At 44.6% G+C, this 16,822-nt stretch overlaps 2 protein-coding genes across 2 annotated transcripts in view; both read right to left on the minus strand.

The window, feature by feature from the left end:
• Window positions 1-7,474, minus strand: part of lrpprc (leucine-rich pentatricopeptide repeat containing) — a 51,675-nt gene extending 44,201 nt beyond the window's left edge. The window contains exons 1-11 of the mRNA XM_086045689.1: window positions 7,260-7,474; window positions 6,028-6,227; window positions 5,749-5,871; window positions 5,273-5,394; window positions 5,092-5,150; window positions 4,451-4,537; window positions 3,227-3,353; window positions 3,014-3,158; window positions 2,759-2,916; window positions 2,561-2,666; window positions 2,376-2,483 (exon numbers count right to left, since the gene is read on the minus strand). Coding sequence (XP_085901815.1) covers window positions 2,376-2,483; window positions 2,561-2,666; window positions 2,759-2,916; window positions 3,014-3,158; window positions 3,227-3,353; window positions 4,451-4,537; window positions 5,092-5,150; window positions 5,273-5,394; window positions 5,749-5,871; window positions 6,028-6,227; window positions 7,260-7,438 — 1,414 coding nt within the window. The 5' untranslated portion in view covers window positions 7,439-7,474. The remainder of the gene's footprint in view (window positions 1-2,375; window positions 2,484-2,560; window positions 2,667-2,758; window positions 2,917-3,013; window positions 3,159-3,226; window positions 3,354-4,450; window positions 4,538-5,091; window positions 5,151-5,272; window positions 5,395-5,748; window positions 5,872-6,027; window positions 6,228-7,259) is intronic.
• A 418-nt stretch (window positions 7,475-7,892) lies between these two features.
• Window positions 7,893-9,884, minus strand: znhit2 (zinc finger, HIT-type containing 2). The gene is made up of 2 exons (XM_086045701.1): window positions 9,753-9,884; window positions 7,893-9,557 (listed from the first exon to the last, which is right to left on the minus strand). The coding sequence occupies exon 2, from the start codon at window positions 9,504-9,506 to the stop codon at window positions 7,953-7,955; it is 1,554 nt and encodes a 517-aa protein (XP_085901827.1). The 5' UTR covers window positions 9,507-9,557; window positions 9,753-9,884; the 3' UTR covers window positions 7,893-7,952.
• Between the last annotated feature and the right edge of the window lie 6,938 nt (window positions 9,885-16,822).

Raw genomic sequence — 16,822 nt, forward strand, 5'->3', positions numbered from 1 at the left:
CCTGCAGCCGGGGAGTGTATGAGAGCGAGCGGAGGGGAAGAGGCTGCATCATTCATGAGGGTTAAGGCAGACCAGCGAGCGAGAGAGCGAAAGAGCAGTTTCTCCACTTTCCCTCCTTCCGTTTTACACAGTGACGACTAAATGGACGCCGTCCTGCGTTTGCGCGTCTCCCAAGAAGTTGCGGTTAGGCCAGTGTGTGTGTGCGTGTGGTTCAAAATCATGCCTCCTTTTTTTTTTTTTCTTCCCTTCGCTGCCAAGTCAGGCGCCAAAGCCTCGCGTTGACGAGCCGTCTCGACCGCACAAGAGGAGTTGATCCTGCGCTTCCTCATCCCTGTCAATTAGCTGACAGCGGCAAAATGCATCATTTATTAATCGCTCCAAAAAAACCCAAAGAGAGGGGAGGAGGACGGCGCTCGGCAAAAATAAAGCACTTAAAAGCCAAGCCGCCACCGACGACGTGCGTTTGACAGCAAGTCCGCTAACGAGCGGTGAATTCTGACAATGTCGGCTCTCTGTCACTGAGACGATTCCACCACTCCTCCTCTTCCTCCAAGCTCATACTGGACAAAAACGCAAGACTCGGGCGGGAAATAACAGTCGAGTGGCAGCAGGAATCGTCTCCAAAAGTAGCGAGCTATTAAAACTGTCACAAAGAACAAAAGAAGGGAAACTTTAAAGACACCGTGACAATGTTTCTCACAATCGAGGAGAGTGAAGAATTTTTCATCTTAACAGGATGTCGCTGGCAAAAATATAATACGGGACAAAAATGCTCCAATTAAAATGGACAAAGGGATGAATAAGCCTTAAAAGAATATCGACAATCACCGCTTTTTCATAGCGAATCCTCAAAACGATCATCAAACCTTTGACGCTATTCTCTGGCAAGAAACCTTCCAAATGCAACATTGTCCATTCGTTGAGTTTGCCTGCTTCAGACCGAGGGCTCACTTGGGCAAATTATGACTTTATTCTCATTCCTTTGAATAAATAAAATATCAGACTGACTGATTGTGCTCTACCATAAAAAAAATCCCAGTTCACAAAGTCAAACTCTCAAGAAAAAAAGAGAGTCCACTCACAAGGAAAACTGAGGTCTAAGAAATTCTTGGGCCCGCTGGTGAAGCAAACATCAAACATCCTCTAGGTGGCGGTAAAGTCTACAATCCAGGTTGGCACCAAGATCAGAAGGCTGGAATTAAGATACTCAACATTCACGTTTGACAACATTTCCTCAAAGTCAAGAGTGTTGTTTGTTGCAAGAGGAAGTTGGGACCTCCTCGAAAAACTTTGCCATCTCTTGGCCGAGCCCCCCAGAGAGCGCACGCGTTTGCTTCATCTCCTCTCGCTCAAACGCTCTCATGCGGGGGGATCAGACCTCTTCGCCCTTGGCTGCCCCGCTCTGTTGAAATCCGTCCCAGTTGGGGGGTGGTGCCATTAATATTTGAGGTGAAGCGCTCCTTTTAAAAGCTCTTTCTGCTACAAAATACCTCTCATAATCCCCCCCTCTACATTGCAAAAATAACACAAAATGGTTGCTTACTCAGATGGGACGTACGGACAGATGGTTGGCAGGTTGCTGTCTATTTTTGTTATTGTTGGGGATCTCACTGTAGCCCATACTTGAGTACTACTTTTACTACTAATCACACGATAACTCACTTTTAATTCAATCACTGCTATTGAAGTATTTATTTATCTTTTCACAGTCCAGCCATTCAATCCCAGGAATTTATTTATATTTTTTCTCCAAATTTTTTCAAACGTTAGGGTAAAAGGGGGTCTGAAAATGTCTGGCAGTGAATGAGTTAAAGAGGAAGTCAACCCGCCAAAATTCTTTGCAATAATATGTTCTATGTGCCTTCACATGGCATTCTGATTAATATTGTGTTTGTGGAATATGAGTTAAGCACCAGAATCCACACATCTTCAGCTATCTCATGGGGGCGGCCATTTTGTCACTTGCATTTTGTCACTTGCTGTCAATTGAAAATAACATCACAGTTGCTCGGGGCTCAGGTAACGACCAATCACGACTCAGCTGTTTTCTGAAGCTGAGACATGATTGGTCCTTATCTGAGTCCTGAGCAACTGTGATGTCATTTTTACTCGACAGCAAGTGGCAAAATGGTTGCCCCTTATTGTAAAAAACTTTGGGGGGGTTGACATTCTATCTAAGTAGCCATTCCAGCCAGATGCAACATTCTGACAGACTGTCATTTTTGTGAGATTGCTAATGATTAGATTGTGCATGTACATACAGTAGTCACTGAGTGCATTATTAATATGAGTGAGGGCATTTCATTTTAAGTGTCTGTCCATCCTTCCCAAGTCTCCTCCTTCCTGCACGCGTGTGTGTATGTGCGTGTGCGTACCGTCTACATTGTTGTCCTTTATGTGCTGTGTCAGCAGGGGCCAAAAGTAATGGGGTCTGATAGGTAATTTCTGCTCCTTCATCATCTTCATCAGCTCCAAAGTCACATCTGCAAGAAAAGAAAGTAGCCTTTCGTGACATTTCCATCATTTTGCTTTACGAAAAAAGTAGTTTTAAGTGGCGTACGGGTCTTCTTGGCCTCCAGGGCGCACGACAGAGTGAAGGTGAGCGGCGACATGTGCATCTGGGCGTCTTGCAGCTCTTTGCAGTAATGGCTGATATTCTCCAGTGGCTGTGATTCAAACAACAAACAATTCAACGGAAATGAAAGCGACAGGTCCTGACATCCTACGACTGAGTCAGTGAATGAGTAACGCCGAGTACCGTGTCCATGTTGACGCAGTGCCTCAGGAAGAAGTTTCCCAGGTTGGCCGAGTCCGTGTTGAAGTCGTCCGACTGCAGGCTGGGAAACGTTCTCAGGATGAGGAAAGCCGTGTCGTCGTGGCCCTGAGTGATGAGGCTCAGGCACAAGTTCATCGCGTCTGCAAGGTGGGCATTGTGGGACCATTTCAAGATACTCACGAACAGCACTTGCCAAACAATTAATTGAAGGACGGGGTGTCGCATATGCAGGCGCACCTGGAACGTAGCCCCTCTCGTGCCTCAGGCGCTCCACCATTTCGGGGATGTGCTGCTGATGCCCGGCCTTGGCCAGCGTGAAGATCACTTCCATGATGTCTCGGTCCATCAGACTGCAGTCGGTGCTCTCCGCCTCCTCCAGCGCCTAATGTGGACCAGGCATCACTATTGAGTCAAAAAATTGAAAGACACACACACACAGACCACACACACCTTCTTCAGACTGTCCATGTCTCCCTTCTCGGCGTAAGCATTCAGCAGTGACACAAACGTGTCGGGACCCGGCTCGATTCCAGCTCCTCGCATGACAGACAGGATGTTCTTTGCGCTCTCGATGTCGCTGTCACACACAAAACATGTTTAGCCTCTTTATCCATGTGCGCAAACCGATTTGCGATGCTTTAAGTCAAATGGACCCATTTAAAGTTAACAAAAATGTTGTTTTTCTGTATATCGACACATACAAGGGTTTATTTCACTTCATTGGCAAGTTGCGTCAATAATGACATACAAGCAATTATTTTATTCAGGTTTTTTGTTTTGTTTCTGAATTCTGACTCTATTGGATAATTTAAGTACTCCATGTCAAACTTACCCGGGAATATTGTTGCAATTCCTGAGAGAAACCCCATGAGGGAGAGTTAAATTGGGGTAAATGTTTTGCTGTGTACGTCGGAGTGAGAGTGAGAGAGAGAGTGAGAGATTAAATATAAAGGGCATGAAAAAGAATATGCATGTATAAAGTATTTCTGCCCATTTAGTCCCTTGTGAGGGTGGGGAAGCAATTAAGTAAGTAAGTAAATAATTGAATAATAAAATTAGGGATAGACCGATTATCGGTGCCAATATTCTGTGGTTTGACTAATATCGGCATCGGCCTTTTTAAAACATCTGATGGCCGATAATAAATCAATTTATAACTGTGTTGAAATCAAAACAAAGACATGTGAAAGTTAAATTTTCTGTCATTTTGAAATTTTGGAGAACTTCATTTACTGTCGACTACGACCCTGGGTGCTCCCTGAACTTTTTGTTAGAATTTGATAAAGATGTATATTGTCAAAAAATTATCGGAATAATACAAAAAAACCCTGCATTATGCAAATCAAAAAAATTGTTCAATAAACAAATACTTAAAGATATTTCAACAAAGTTAAGTTTTTTTTCCTTTTTTAGCTTTTGATGCCAATATCTTTTTTACGAAAAATTTATATCGGCTCCAAATATCGGTTATCGGCCGCCTTGACTACTAATAATCGGTATTGGTATCGGCCCTGAAAAAAACCATATCTGTCTATCTCTAAATAAAATGCAAATTCAAAAAATGATCAAACAAATGTTTAAAAATCGGAATGAAACAAAAAGAACAAGGCATGCTGACAATTCTTCAAAATTGCATTTTCTCTCCAATTCAAACATTCAAGCAGCAGCGCTCACCCTGCTCGCGCGTGGCCTGTTATCAGCGCGTTAAAAACGGCTTCGGTGATGGGGAGGTCTTTGCTCTTCATGAAACCCAAAATGGTGCTGGAAATGAAGCAAATATAACTATTCATTATCGGGGATTCAGAAATACTCAAAACATCCTCAACAAGGTTAACAAGGTATCAGTTGCTAACGACTCATCATGTGCATGTTTTTGACAATTGAAAAGAATCAGACAGTTTTGAGGGGTGATCCTGACTCGTGCTTTACGAGTTCATCCTACAGCTCTCCAGTGCGAGTCCAAGGCCAAGTACGGCGACAGCTCTGATTAACGTTTGGCTTTTCCATGTGAGCGTTTTAGACATCTTGAAAACAGCAGATCTTAACCCAGTCCAGCCACCAAATCATGGGCAAAGAAGCTTGATGTAGGGGCCTGTTAATATCTTAATTAGCTCACTGTGATGTCGCAATCTTGGAAAAAACTTAGAGAGGCTCGCTCGTGCACGTCTGACATAAGATTGACCTGTTTTTTTAATGTACCACTTGATAGGTGGGCAGCCAACTCCTGATGCTCAACTATTTTTATAGAAGCAATTAAAGTCCGTTTTCCAAAATACGTCCCCTTTCAAGAGCAGAAAATACATTTACAAGCTTACCTGGCACCTTCAATGTCTCCATTTTGGCAGTAGGCCGCGATGAGTCTCTGGTAGGTAACCTATAAACGCAAATGTCTGAGCTTAAACAGAACTATGTGAATGAACCAAAACGGATGTCCTTCTTATGACAGCAACAACATCCATTTTGTTTTTCACTGTTTCCGTGCTTTCTTCTTCTTACTCTGTTAGGCAGGACGTTGGCGGCCTCCATCTTGGCCAGGAAGTCGGTGGGCGAGAACTTGAACTCATTCTGCAGGTACACCTTCAGCAAGGCATTGTAGTGACTGACGTCATATTTCGCACCTTGGGGAAGAATGGAAAAAAATCCCATTGCTGCAATTGCTAAAGTCTACAATAAGACGTCTCGCCATGAAACGTTACATGTACTTCCGCCACGTCATGTGTTAATGTGTAAAAAAAATAAATAGGCTTGATTCCATCCATCCATTCGATTCTGATATTTCCTAACCAAGGGGGGATGTTTGAATGTCATGTGTAAGCAAAAACAAACAAACAAAAAATGCCATTTAATCAAAAATCAGGCAAGTTTGGTTGATTTTAAGAGCTAATTGACCGATTAAATCTTCCGGTCAGCCCCAAATGACAATACGTTGGGATTTCAGCAAAAAGCTCCATTGTGCGAGTCCTCTCGCTTACCCAGTTCCTGTAGCTTTTCCCAGACGCGGTGAGCCAGCTCTGTGCGCTGGTCCAGACTCATTTCTGGCAGCAGGGAGCCGCAGCTCCGCAGCAGGAGCAGGGCTTGGTTACCACTTGGATAACCTGCAACAACACAGAGGCAGTGTTTGTTATCATTGATAAATATGACAAAGACAACATGCGTCTTTGTAGTTAACAAAACAATCCAACTTTCTACTTGCACCTCTTTGTAGTTGATCTAACTTAGAAATTGCAGGAGTGCATGTGTGCCGTAGTTACCCATCCTGCAGATGTCGTGGTAGATGCTTAGCAGCAAGGTCTTGGTGATGCGACCGGTCCTTCTCACTGAACTGTCCAGCTTGGCTAAGGCCCAGTCAAACTGCTGGGTCTGTTTGGAGCGCACCGCAACGCTGGGCTCGTCCATCTTCGTGGCCACTCCGTAGCTGCGGACGCATCCCACTGAACGTGGCCACACATGACTGGAGCGGGTGGGGGTGAAGCAATAATTACATTAATCAGTCAAGATTATAATTCACAACAATCATTCACACTTGCCTTCCCACCTGGACAATTTAAAACAGCAATACCAGTTTGCTGCGGCACATTAGTCTGCCGTGAGAGCTTGACAGTTGTGCAGTGGAAAATTATTCAATTTCACTTACTTGGTCCAAAAACTTTAATCTCTTACTACAAACAATGTATCTTTGTTCATCTATCTATGCCAGAGACATAGAGTGACCAGAAACAATTAGATACTTTTCAAGCGGTGGCAGAAGGTCCAATTAACCTACGGTAAGTAGCCACATGCTGACATTCATTTAACAGAATGGCAACTTTATTGGTGAACTATACAGACAGATCTGACACTGAGTACCATAAGTGCATTTTGGAACAAATTCGGGCAAGATGAACAGTATTTCCAGAAATATGCAGTAATTTTGGTGACATTTTCATTTGGTGGTGTGAAAGATTGTTCTAATGTCAAAAGTGTCCCCTGGCCTATTTGCAGCTCTTAAGATTTAAACATATTCTCCGTTATTCACTGAAAAACTATCAGGTCATCAGTGATCTTCAATTGACATTAACATCGGTTCTGCTTCATAAGATGCTGCATGACAAAATCATAGTGTCATTTAATATTTCATAATAATGACTATGTGAAAATTGTCAAATTAAACCCCATATTACATCGATTGATGAACAATCTAAAAATTATGGTAACTACTGCAATTTCAAGTCCAAAACTCAGTATTTTACTTATTCCAAGTGACCAAAAAGCTTGTTACGTGTTAACCTGATACCTAACAGGGTGCATTTTATTTATTCTATATTGAGCCGCGTGAACAGTGACAATGAACACATGTATCATGTAACACATACCAGCATTACAATAACCTATTTGTATGTAAAAGTACAAATCATGCTTGTTTTGTGGTTGTCATTGAACCTCAATGACATCTGCGCATCAGGCTAACGCGTGTGGATGGCGGCTACCCAAGCTAGCGGCTTACCTGGGCGCGTTTCCCACACTCGGGCGCGTCCCTCGGGTCACAACTCCCGTCCTGCCGACACCGACACTTCCGCTATACAGCCGACTGAGTGGCGGGCCGGTTCTTCTGGTCCCCGCGATTTGGAGCAAGCCCGAAGGCGAAAACTTGGGGAACCGAGCTGATCTCAAGAGCGCGGCCATGTTTGCTGTGTCGCAGGAGGCAATGACGAGCGAGACTTCCGTATTAGGTCAGCAACGCAGCGCGAGACTTGGGGCGCAATTTGAACGTGCCATTGAAACAGTATGGAAAACTCAACTTATTTCAGTAGTTCATTTTAAAAGCCGAAACTTATATATTTAATTGTATTATATATTATCTGTATTTTTAAAATGTTTTATTTCAATGTAATCACTGAAATGACTGTTAATAATACAATAAAACATTATATAGCCCATTTCATAACAGCTACAACTGTAACAATTCTGCAATTTCAGCATTCGGGTGAGATGCACAATTCATAGCATTTAAGATGGTTGTGCAAATTATGATTTTCTTATAAAAACATTTATCAGTAATTTGTCTTTTCAAGCCATTTTATAAATAAATACAACTTAAATTGTTCGTTATAAAATGATAACAAGTAATCAAATACCACACTTTCTACATTCATTTTATTTATTTTGTTTATTATGTCACAAACCTTTAGAAAAGCTGTTAATTTAATTCTTGGATCAACAAACTATTACTTTTCTTTCCTTTTTTAAAGCCCTCCTCAACTAGCGTCTTTGTTTCCTGCACACTTTTCCTTTGGCTCTCTCGTCGACTGTGCTCGTGCCACAACTCCAAAGCCAGCCCGCGAGTGTGACACGAATGATCCAGTATCCAGGCTTGAAAGAATTCACACTTCTTGGAAGCCAGGAAGTATTTCTGCCTCTTGGCTCCTTCTTCTCCCTCCTTCGAGAGAGAGGCTCTGGCTCGGGAAAGCGCCGAACGTAGCTGACTCAAGGCGGCCAGAATGTATCCTGTGGCGTTCTCCTTGTCTCTACCTGTCAGAACGTGAGCGGTGGCTTCTACCGCCAAATCTGCGGCGCGGCATTCTTGTTTGTTGAGGTACCCTCCTCTTAAGATGAGGGTCTCTCCGCTGTGTATGGCCTCTTGAACAGAGTTGAAAATCTTGCTGGAGCTCAGCGCCTCGGACAACGTGAGCGTCATGTCACAGAACTCAAACAGGAGTGAATCAGCATCGCCGTTGAAAAGCTGCAATGTGAAAGTATAGCAATAAAGAGTGTTGATCACACTGTAGCAGACCAACGGAGATGGATTTGGACACAAGGAGCTCAGTTTGGGGATTTTGGCAGAAATCGCAGGAACACAAGAGACCGCAGAGCTTGCTGGTCTACTCTTGCTCTTAGTCTTTTTCACTTTTGGGTCTGGATCCTGAACCTCCTGCTCCAGAACCTCCACTAGTGCTTTACCTGCCTCTTTGTGTTCCTCCCACCACGGCTTCCACACGGGGATCAACCCGCCGAGAGCGCCACCTCTCAGCAAACCGGTGAACTTCTCCTTCTCCCGGCTGTCAAGGAGCGCCCACAGCTCCTCTTCAGAGAGCTTGTCGAGGTCAAGCCCTGACAGATGTTGGGCCACGCTTTCCGACGGCTCCTCATCTGCTTCCTGACCTCCAATCTCTTCCAGTGTTCTCAATATATCCTCAATCTCCATCGCACTGCACTCTGCTCCCGATTCCTGAAGCTCAGCTAATCTGGACAGCAGCTCCATAGTCTCAATGTTGTTGTCTTGCTCCATCCCGGCTTCTCTTAACACGCTTTCCATACCTCCATTTGTCACTTGTGCCTTTTGTCTGAGTCCGAGAAGAATCTCATGCATTTTCTTCTTCCCCTCCTGGTCTGTTTTCCCTATGTTTTTCAACTCTTCAAGGACAGAGTCCTTGTAGAACTCCTCTGAGCACATGGAGTGATCCGGGCTGCGGTAGCACGCCACGCCGCAGTAATGCAAGTTGCACCGAGGGCAAGTGTAGCACGCAGGCTTGCAGTTGCACAGCATGCATACTTTTAAGTTCTTCCCATCAGATGAAGCCTGAGTGATGAATTCTTCTTGTCCAGAAGAAGCCGCTCTTTCGGGGAGCAGGATTCCATCCCTGCTAACCGCCGAGACATCCCCTGTTTCATCCGGCCACTCGTCCTTTGGACCGATGTCTGTCAGAAGATTCCTGACAGACCGGGGAAGTGTCCGTCTAATTATTGGATTCATTGTCAAAACAGCTAATGGGAAATCGGCGTCTTAACACCTCGAACCGAAAACCTGAGATGTAAACAAAAGAGACTTTTATTAGAGGAGGTGCTGCATAAAAAGGACGAAAAGATGAATTTAAAAAGCCATTCGCCTTGGTTGCAGACTCGGCGAGTGCTTCTAACTAAATTACAAACACGTTTCATGCCATTTATGAAATTTCGACACCAATTTGGGACACTTCTAGTGGATCATTCATTCACTTACCTATTTGCATTAGCAAACACGTTTGAGCTGTGTTGTCGCAGTGAATCAGCGCGCCGCCATCTTAGATTGTGATGACGTATCCTTAAAGGGACAGTTACCTTTCTGGTGCTGTGATTGTAGAACAGAGAAAAGGTTCCCCAAAAAGAACATTTGGATTAGTTTGCAGTGTATCTAGGGTTTAAAGTAAAGATATAAGCAACTATAAAGATTTCGGGGAGTGAGCGTCGATTACTGGCAGATTTTCACTATTCGCATCCACTCAGAATGAGTTTACCATGCATATCGGGACATAGTCCAAACGTGACCTCTATTTTAGAGTAATAAGCACACTTTGAAATAGAATCAATCCATCTCACACATTTCTATCTCTGTCTATTTTTATATGTGTCTCCCTAACTCTGCTTTGTGACCACATCTCCCACAGGGCTGTTTGCTTTGAGGTGATCGTCTCCTGCGGGGGAGTCAACCACAGTAAAGGTCACGCAGGTGGGGAGGTGTCACATGGCTGTCCACCCCTCACCGGGCAAACGGGTCCCCGTGATGCCTAACATACCCTGTGGGCTGAAGACGGAAAACGACAAAGAGGTCTAAGGTTGACATGTGCAATGCTGTCTTGCCCCCTTGCCCCCCCCCCCTCGCTGCCCCTGGCTGCTGTGCCAGCATTCCTGGGAAGACTGCTGCCTTCTTGCATTTCTTTTCTCCCACTATGACATGTCGTGTGACATTGCAACTTGCTGGGATGCACAAGCTTGGTAACTGCCACATAGCTCAATAAGGAGTAAACACATTTAATTTGGGCTACATGTGAATTAGTGCCTTATTAGTGAATAGTGAACAGGATTTTTTGGGGATGTGTTCATAGAAAACACGCAGGACCCACGGCATCACAAGGTCCAAATATCGGATGTCTCTAAAACATTATCCTGAGAAATTCTCTTGTGATGTGTTAAGATTGCTTTATCCTTCTTCTTGGAAAAACAGTCAGTGCCACAATGGTGCACGTTGAGCTTGTTCAAATCAGATTTGATTGTTTGAATCAGAATGCGTGAACCCCTCTTAACACACGCCAACAGGCCATTTAAGTGACTAACTTACATACATTTAATTCCAGAAAGTAATCTGATTTCATGTTGACTTTTATGTCCAAGCCCCTCCCAAAAAAAGAAAGACACTGACACACACTTGTACGAAGACACGCACACAGACAGACAGACAACCCCCATTACACACACACACACACACACACGTGCACACATCCATGCACATCCCTCTGTCTGCCACCAGCTGATAGGTGACGGGGAGCAGCCTCTGCCTTTTGGGCATGTCCAGTCTTGGCATGAATGCTGCTGTTTACTCTAATGCAGCATTGTGTGTGTATGTGTGTGTGTGCAGGAAAAGAGAGTTAATGTGGACTGTTCTGTCACCTGTCAGCTCAAAAAGATGTTGCAGTATGTAGGGCACCCAGTCGGGAGACCGTGTAGTGTGTGTGCATGTGTGTGTGTGTGCGCGTGGGGCGTCCTCATGTATGTAAATATCCATAAGCAAGTGTTTTTAAATCAGGCATGTTCAAAGTCCTGCCCGGCGGCCAAATGCAGCCCGCGTTCAAATTTCCACCGGCCCTCAGCCTCTGGCATAAAATACACATGTGAAAAAAGCTACTTTATATTTCCCCAGAAGATGGCCGCATCTTGGGTGCTTTCGGAAGCGCGCTCTGCCTCTCCGAACACACCACTCGATGAACCCCTCGATGCATGATCTTTGAGAGGCCCTTTCCAGGTGATTTCAAAAATAGAGAGTGCAGCGAAGTAAAGGTGACTGGTAATGAACGCCGTGAAAAATGAAAGCAACTGGAAGCTGAATGGCGGGCCCCACACATTTTCACCTCACCGAATCGGGCCCAGCTCTTTGTAAAAAGTTTGGACACCCCTAGGTTGAGTTTAGTGAAGTGTAAAAGGCACAGAGTCCTTGCGCTGATGCGGCGATTTTGCAGGATCTCTGCAATTCACATCCAGCAGTAGTAGTCTCAGTGTGTTTTGGTGGAAGGTGTGTACTCGCAGTCACTCCCATTTCCCGCTCTTTTTCATGAATGAAGCCTGGAATGTTGGCTCAGCTCCCCCCGGCATGAAAGCATCAATGCACGCCGTCAATAATTGAAACACCCGGATCCATTATTCACTTCATATTTTGTCTTTCCTGCTCACAGGATTTCCTCACGCATGCACGACCTCTTCGTCCTCCTTCCCTTCATTGACAACCTCAGCACGTATAAACACATCGCCCGTGTTTCCTGCCCGTGAAGCGCCTTCGTTATGCATCCGTCTGTGTGTGTGAAGTGCATAGAAGCGCGTGATGTGCTGAAACACAGGTGGCCTCTCAGTGACCTAAAGAAAGACAATGTCAAGAACTTGGACATTTGAAAAAAACTAATAAAATCAGCCCTGGACACCAACTTAACCAATCAACTCGACACTGGGCGGACATGTCTATCATTATAGGGAGCAGGAAGATGCCCTCGCCTGTCAGCCATTTTGATCCGGAGCAGCCATTTCAGGAGAATTGCAAGGCTTGTACTTTGACAAACTCCTACTCAGTAATTTGCTCAAACGAGCCCCAAGTAGGTAACATACACAGACGGGCAATGTGAAATTCCGAAGCTTTTTTTGTCTCCGCTATCAAATGCGGGCTGAGCATTGCATCAGAGTTTGATGGGCCCGTTCCGTTTCTAGCTGTACTTTTCACAGGTGCAGCCTGTGAAACCTTTGGGAATAGCACATCTGACCCAAGCGGCACACTTGATAAAACCGTCGAGTTGTCACATTATGCTTTTTCAGAGGTTCTTTGGTGCAAAATGACTCATTTGGTCGGCTATTCAACCTAAATTTACCAAAAGAGCAAGGCACAGGAAAATGAAATTGTTTGGGATTGAATTAAGCTAAAACACACAAAAACACATTGAAAATGGGCAGTATTTTCCCAGTATATTGACCATCTACAGTAGTTTCATTGGTTACTGGCGACTCTGCATTACAGGCCACTTTCCTTCTTCTATTATGAATTTTATATTTAATACCGATTCAATGTTTCATCTGAATAAATCTATCTCGTAGAGTCCATTAATTGTTTTTTTGTTTGTTTTTTACTGCATGACCACTAGTTTTCAACTCAAACAGTCTTAGTGGGTGTGGCTGCAAGATGCAAATTGTTTCGTTGGCCAATGGGGCACAAATAATTGTGCTCTACAATTCTGCTTAGCAACAAGAGGCCGGGAGCACAAATATTCTCGTAGCATCATATTTAGTACGATTCTTTCAAAGAAGGGCTTGCCTATTGTCAACATGGCCAAGAATTCACCAATTTTTGCAAACCTGTGTATTGTAGTTAAAATCTACCTATTTCAGGGGTACCAAACATGACCTCCCACATCCTCACCAAAAAATCAATAGTCAATAGTACCCCTTGTAAAGTTAAATAAAATCAGCCCCCTGAGACCAATTTCACCAACCGACTTTTGGTGGATATGTCAGTCATAACAGGACACATCGAAAAGTCTCAAGGACTCACTCATGCAATTAAACAGGAAGTAGTTTTGCTTTGAAGCAGCCTTTTTGAGTGACCACTGAGTAAACAAAAACCTACTTTTCTAAAGCTATCTCAATGCAAGCGTGACCTCTATATCTTCTCACGAGTGCCTTCCATGTCTCCCTCTATATACCTTCGCTTCCCTCCCTTGCTTCTCACCACCGCATTCCCGCAGGAGCCGACCTGAGAGCGCCAGCGTATCGGCGTATCTCCGACCACCTAACCTCGGGCCCTCCCTCTCCCTGCATCCGCACAAGAAGGAGTCACGGAGAAGGAAGCAAGGGAAAGAAGTGCGTCCGTGTCCCAGAGGATCGCCGTCTGTCTTTCCGCATCAGCAAGTGAGAACGTGATGGCGGCACAGCAGCGCGAAGGCAGTTACGAGTGTCGGCTGACTGGCCCTCAGTGAACTGAGGTGTCATACGTGTGAAAATCACAGCTTCGCGCTACTGGCGAACGGTTTTGATGCTCCAAATCGCTGAAACACCGCAGACAAGTGTGCTGTGATATGTTGTGTCTCTGCTGGGACTTTCAAAGCTACGTAGGCTGGATTCACACGACATGTCCTTGTGCACTAATTCCGATTTAGTGCGAAAACGTAATCATGTCAAACCATTGAGCTTTCCAGCTTTTACCATTTTGACAAGGAATGACAAATTTCAATCTAAAGTCAGCTTTTTATACCCATGTTTAAAATAGAATGGAATAGTATAGAACTTTATTGTCACTGTTACAGGAAGAAAATCAGTTAGTCAAAGTATCGGGTCTCTTGAAGAATGCCCATATCAGCCACTGATACTTAAAGGGAAGTCAAACCAAACATATTTTTTCAAGAATGTATTTCTATGCAAGCCCATTAGTTGAAACAAGGCTTTCTGATACATATTGCGTTTGTGGAATAAGAGTTAATCCGTTTGTTTTTAGCCATGTGAGGGGGCGGCCATTTTGTCACTTCTGTCGACTGAAAATGACATCACTTACGACAACTGACATCAAATGACATCAACTATTCAGGGCTCAGGTAACGACCAATCACGGCTGAGCTTCAGAAAACAGCTTAGCCGTGATTGGTCATTACCTGAGCCCTGATTAGTTGTGATGTCATTTTCAGTCAACAGCAATAACAAAATGGCCGCCCCCTGAGATGGCTAAAATGGGATTGGATTTTGTTCATTAACTCATATTTGACAAACACAATATTAATCAGAATGCCATGTTTCAACTAGTGGGCCTGCTGGGAACATATTCTTTAAAAAAATATGTTTGCGTTGATTTCCCCCTTTAAGGAAAAAAAATTCAGACATCAACTAAGTCCTCCTCGCCAGTAGATGGCGCAACACTGGTTTGACACTGCTTCGAATGATCATGTCTTATTTAACTTTCCAGGTGGCGCTATTGAATAACGTTGTCAAGCGTATCACCTTGATGCTGACACACATGGAGCTATCCGCTAACAAAGTAGTAGGCCAGCTCGCTGCCTGCCACCTCCACTCCTTCCACTCCGTCGCAGTCGCAACGAGCCATTACTCCGCCTGTTGTCTCCTCCTGTTTGTCATCCACCTCCTCTTGCTCTCTCCGTCCAACTTGAACTCTCTCTCGCAGGGCTTGTGCGTCATGAAGAAATGTCCAGCAGATCAGGCAACACACACGTACGTGTATTAACATGGACAAACCTTTCACGCTCCAAAACCTCCCTGCCTCCGCCGAGCGCCGTCTCCAGCACCGGATATTTGTTGTAACACCTTCAGTGTGTCTTCTCCAGTCTTTCAAGGCCCCATGTGCACTTTATCATTACAGTAGAGTCTCAACTAATGTAGAGTTTGGAACTTTTTTGGCCCTCAATCAACCTGGAAGCATGCCAATTTTGGTATGTGTGTGTATCTTGGAGAAAATGTGTTTTAGGGACCCCTAATAAGACACTCAAAAACTCACTGAGAAACTATACTGTACACATTTAAATCTTTTTTCCCAACTCATTTACAAATAACCTGGCCCGTATGTCCATTTTTAAAAAAGACTAGTATGGTCCTTAAAGCGGAAAATCAACCGAAACATCTTTTTTTCAAGAATATGTTCCCAGCCGGCCCACTAGTTGAAACATGGCATTCTGATTAATTTTGCGTTTGTGGAATATGAGTTAAGCAGCAAAATCCACCCCTTTTTAGCCATCTCAGGGGGGCCAATCACGGCTCAGCTTCAGAAAACAGGTCAGTCGTGATTGGTCGTTACCTGAGCCCTGAGCAGTTGTGATGTCATTTTCGGTCAACAGAAGTGACAAAATGGCCACCCCGAGAGATGGCTAAACACGACTGGATTAACTCTTATTGCACAAATGCAATATTTATCAGAATGCCTTGTTTCAACTAGTGGGCTTGCATAGAACATATTCTTGAAAAAAAAACATGTTTGGGTTGACTTCTTCCGCTTTAAGCCCTCTTGTCCATCCCGTATTAATTGATGTAGGCTACCTGTTGTGAAACTGAAAAATGTCTGCAAGGTGAAATATGGCACAACATCTTTGGAAAGCCTTTCTCATATGCTAAGTGAAAAGATCACACGGTGTAGCCTCACAATAGGGTAACCGTGTCACATTTTCAGGAGGAACGGGGAAGCTTTTGGCATTTTTGGGAGAGGAGGGGCAGGGGGGCGGTCTTTTTTTTGGGGTTGGAATAATCACACACTCTTGCTGCGTTAGTGTCGCCTCAAAAAGGTTGTGCGTTAGCGTGTTTGACAGCGCTCCGGTCCTGGCTGTGATGTTGACGTTAGTGCATGGGGACACATCACCTCTGCTTTGGGAAAAGGCCCTACAGTGAGCCTGCACCCCCCCCTCAAGCACAGCGAGAGGTGGGGGGCTGCTTCCTAAGCTTCCCAAAGAGTCCGATCCAATGGAGTTGCGCATTCGCCACATCTGCCACGACAGAACGAACAGATGTGGACGGCCAAATCCAAACAAACGAGAGTATAGATGAACAGCCGTCATGCTAACACGTGGCCTCACGGACCGCGCGGCAAGTAACGTGAGACCTCGTATTGCTAGTTAGCATATGCCAGCTAGCGTGCACCAAGGCGCGGAATGTCTCGTCGCATTAGAGGACAGCGCCTGCCATCGCGCTCCGATGAAGGCGCCTCTACAATGTTTTGCGCCTCGGAATCTTCGGCACCTTTACTGCGATAAGTCAAGGGGGATTGTTTATGGCAGGGATTGCCAAACTTTGAGGGAATTGTTTTTGTTCTTCAGAATAAAACTGACATACTTTCCAGATTGAAAACTATGTTTCATTTTTGGGTCAAGCGGGGGATTTGATTGCTTAGATTACATTGGCACCGTATATTTGCATAAGGACCTCCGTTGGGCGACCGTCATCCACTGTTTGATTGGTATTCAGCAAGCTCCTCTGCCTTCCTTTGGGAGCCGATTCTCCTGATTGTCAGCTGACTTTTTGATGTCCACCAGCCCTTTGGTGTCTTGTCCATCTGCGTATCTGTCTCCTGTC

The sequence above is a fragment of the Filicampus tigris genome, chromosome 11 (genome assembly GCF_054856515.1).
Source record: "Filicampus tigris isolate MCC_2025a chromosome 11, RoL_Ftig_1.0, whole genome shotgun sequence".
NCBI classification, from domain to species: domain Eukaryota; kingdom Metazoa; phylum Chordata; class Actinopteri; order Syngnathiformes; family Syngnathidae; genus Filicampus; species Filicampus tigris.

Excerpts from the sequence above, each read along its gene's own strand:
- znhit2 (XM_086045701.1), bottom strand. The coding sequence starts at position 9,506 with ATGAATCCAATAATTAGACGGACACTTCCCCGGTCTGTCAGGAATCTT.